The following is a 3,611-nucleotide window of genomic DNA, read 5'->3' as shown; positions in this document are numbered from 1 at the left end:
CCCCCGGCCCCCGGCCCGGGGCTGTCCCCGCAGCTGGCCGGGGGTCCCCAGAGCCGGCCTTGTCCCCACACGTGCGCCCGGCTGTCCCCGCCCCCCCCGTGTCCCCAGCCAGGGCAGGTGCCCCCGTGCCTGGCCAGGTGTCCCGCTCCCCGGCCGGGTGTCCCCGTGGGAGCTCCCACACCCGGCCTGGCCCCACACCTGCTCTGCAGCCGGCGTCCCCGAGCCCGCTCAGGCGTCCCTGCCCCTGGCCGCCCACCCCTGCTTCGCTCCGGTGTCCCCGGAGGAGGCCACGTGTCCCCAAGCCTCCTGTCCTCCTTGGCCAGGGCTCCCTCAGCCCGGCCGGGTGTCCCTGCAGCTGGCCGGGGGTTCCCGACCCCGTGGGAGGCCACACGTCCCCAAGCCTGCAGCCCTCCCGGCCAGGCGTCCCCTTCCCCCCGTCCATCTGTCCCCACGCCCGGAGAAGTGTCCCTAAACCCACCGCATGCCCCTGTCCCCAGCTACGCGTCCCCCAGTCGCTCGGCTGCCCCGTGCCCCCTTCCCGCCCATCCCGGCGCCGCAGTGAGGAAGCAGCGTGGTGAGTTTGGCAGCGTTTATTGCCGGCCTCAGTTGGCCGCCAGGATGGAGTTGATCCAGTTGCGGAGCTTGGTGACGCGGGCGTAGACACCGGGCGTGTTGGGGTCGCAGGTGCTGCTGCCCCAGGAGACGATGCCCACCAAGTTCCAGACACCGTTCTTCTGGCACACCAGCGGGCCCCCAGAGTCGCCCTGTGGGCAGCGGGTGAGCACAGGGGCTGGGGGGTGGTGGGGGTCCATGGGGCAGGAAGGGGCAGGGGGAGCTGGGGGCACCTACCATGCAGGAGGAGGCACCATCAGCACCGGCACACACCATCACATCAGCAATGCGGTATCCCCAGTACTGCTTGCACTGCGGGTTGGTGAGCAGGGGCAGGGCTGCCTGCTGCAGCACCGTCGGAGTCTCCGAGGCTGTGGGCAAGCGGGGCGGTGTCAGCGCCGGGGACGGGGATGAGAATGGGAATTGGGACGGGGATGGGGATTGGGATGTGGAAAGGTATGTGGAGGAGGATGACAACGGGGATTGGGATGGGCGTGGAAATGAGGAGAGGAATGGGTCAGGGTTGGGGACTGGGGATGTGGATGAGGAAGGGGACAGGGATGAGAATGGCGAGGAGGACAGGGATGGGATGGGATCGGAATAGGGAATCGGGCTGGGGCTGAGGATGAGGATGGTGGACTGGGATGGAGACAGGAAAGTGCAGTACCATTGGGGTCAGTGAGCCCCCAGCCGGTGGTGACGCAGGTCATGCCCCCCGGGAAGTCATCGGTGGGCTGAGGCAGGCAGACAGGGGACACACGGGCCGACAGCCGTGCTGGGGTGGCCAGTTTGAGCAGAGTGATGTCGTCGCGGATGGTCAGCATGTTGAACTTGGGGTTCTTGAAGACCTGGACAGGCAGCACCACTCCCAGTGCCCACACCCTCAGCCAGGGCGCTGGGCACTGGGGACTCCACAGGGACTGACGGGGACCGAGAGGGACCCCGGGGACGGATGGGAACCCCATGGAATGGCCCTGTGGGTCCCAGGCTGATGGGGTCCCTGGGGTGCAGATTCCAGCCCCTGGGGCACAGGGGAGCAGGGAGGCGACAGGGACTCACGGGGACCCCAGGGAGCAGACCCAAATCCTGGGCTGAAAGGAACCCAGGAGGCAGATCCCAGCCCTGGGGGCAGATGGGTGGACACCCCAGGGACACCCCAGGGACACCAACAGGGACTCGGGGGGATCCCCAGCTGAGGTGCCCCCAGGGAGCGGGTGAAAACCCCAGGCACCGACGGATGCCAGGGACCAGGGCGCAGACCCCAGTCCTCAGGATGATGGGGTCACCAACGAACCCATGTCCCACCCGGGGTTGCTGCCGGCCGGGGACCTTGGGGCTGCTCAGGGCTCCACAGGGACACCCCAGGTCACACCACCTGCTGGGATGAGGGGACCCTGGGGGCCTGAGCCCATCCCTTGGGGGTCCTGGGGATGGGATCCTGACCTGAGGGATGAGGGAGAGCAGGGACACCCCAGGGGACCCCAGCCCAGGGACGCAGGGCACCATGGACACCCTAGGGACCCTGACCCTCAGAATATGGGGAACCAGGGACCCCCTGGGGACCCGAGCCCCAGGACAAGAGGACCCAGACCCCCCAAGGTTCCCCATGGTGACTGTGGGACCCCACAGGCACACAGCCCCCACACCGGTGGTACCTTCTCGATGGTGAGCTTCTGTTCATCAGGGGAGGGTGAGGCCTGGTCATATGCGCCCACCACCACAGTGTCAGTGGTCCTGGGCACAAGCAGGTGCTGAGCACCAGGCACTGGCACAGGGATGGGGGGTTCCTTGGGGACCCCGTGCCCGTGCCCAGCCCTGCGCCAGCCAGTGGCAGAGCTGGTGCCTACCTGACACCGCAGTGGGCAGCGGTGACCACCCAGTATTCGCTGATCAGTGACCCGCCACAGAAGTGGAAGCCATCATAGCGCTAGTGGGGAGAGCTGCCGTCAGCACCGCCGGCACTGCCGCCGGGGTTCTCTGTGCCCAGCTCCTGCCCCGGTAACCATCCCGGCACCCAGTATAGCACCCGCCCCACCTTGGGCACTTACCTGGAGGGAGACCTGCCATGGCCAGGACCCTGGCACCGCCGGCTCCCCATTGACGATGCGGTTGTAGCCAGGGATGACGGGTGCGATGGCGGGCACACCGCAGCCTGTGGGGCACAGGCAGACGTGGGACGGGGGCTCCGAACGCCCCAGCCCCATGCTCCCCCACCGCTGCCACCCCCCTGAGCCCCTTGCCCACCCCACTGAGCCCCACAGCCCCACGCACTGTCCAGGGAGAGGGTGGCACGGGCAGAGCCTGCAAGCGCCAGGCAGCTCAGCAGCCACAGCAGAGCCATCGCCACTCGTGGGGGTGGGGACAGACCCTGCCTGGGGCCCAGTAGCTCTTATACCTGCTGCTGGGCACGTCCCTGCCGCTGGCCTTGCCGCCACGGCCTCGGGAGATAGCGTGGCGCCCGGCACAGTGCCAGGACAGGCCCTGGGAGCATGGCACCTGGAGCCGGTGGCCTTGGCTTGGGTCATGGGGCGGTGCTGGTGGGGGTCTAAGTCCTGGCTTCAGCATGCTCCTTGGCCTGGTGTATGGGGTGAGCTGTCACAGGGTGGTTAAGGTTAGAAGGGACCTCGGAGCTCAACTGGTCCAACCCCAGCAGGGCCACCCACAGACCATATCCAGGTGGCTTCTGTGTATCTCCACAGATAGAGACGCCACAGACGCCCCAGGCAACCTCTGCCAGTGCTTGTTCACCCTGCAGTGAAAATGTGTCTTCCCAACTGCTGCCCAGGCTGGGGCACATGGTCCCTGATCATCCCCAGGGCCAGGCCTCCAGGACACCCAGGGGTTGGGTGATGGCCACGATGCCAAGGCTGGCATTGTGCTGGTGGCACTGTGCCGGGCGCCACGCTATCTCCCGAGGCCGTGGCGGCAAGGCCAGCGGCAGGGACGTGCCCAGCAGCAGGTATAAGAGCTACTGGGCCCCAGGCAGGGTCTGTCCCCAC

At 67.8% G+C, this 3,611-nt stretch overlaps 1 protein-coding gene across 2 annotated transcripts; it reads right to left on the bottom strand.

The window, feature by feature from the left end:
• Window positions 1–602: 602 nt before the first annotated feature.
• CTRB1 (chymotrypsinogen B1) lies at window positions 603–2,953 on the bottom strand. 2 transcript variants are annotated; one of them, XM_010584281.1, is made up of 7 exons: window positions 2,884–2,953; window positions 2,661–2,764; window positions 2,460–2,539; window positions 2,268–2,346; window positions 1,280–1,460; window positions 850–983; window positions 603–764 (listed from the first exon to the last, which is right to left on the bottom strand). In XM_010584281.1, exons 1-7 carry the CDS (start codon window positions 2,951–2,953, stop codon window positions 603–605), a joined length of 810 nt encoding a protein of 269 aa, XP_010582583.1. The 2 variants fall into 2 exon arrangements, with proteins under 2 accessions (XP_010582583.1, XP_010582592.1); XM_010584290.1 differs by having other exon boundaries at window positions 2,905–2,953.
• Window positions 2,954–3,611: the final 658 nt, after the last annotated feature.

Source organism: Haliaeetus leucocephalus, unplaced genomic scaffold (assembly GCF_000737465.1).
Source record: "Haliaeetus leucocephalus isolate CR32 unplaced genomic scaffold, Haliaeetus_leucocephalus-4.0 Scaffold92, whole genome shotgun sequence".
Taxonomy (NCBI): domain Eukaryota; kingdom Metazoa; phylum Chordata; class Aves; order Accipitriformes; family Accipitridae; genus Haliaeetus; species Haliaeetus leucocephalus.
The sequence above is the reverse complement of the archived record's forward strand: the minus strand, read 5'-3'. Positions and strand labels throughout refer to the sequence as shown.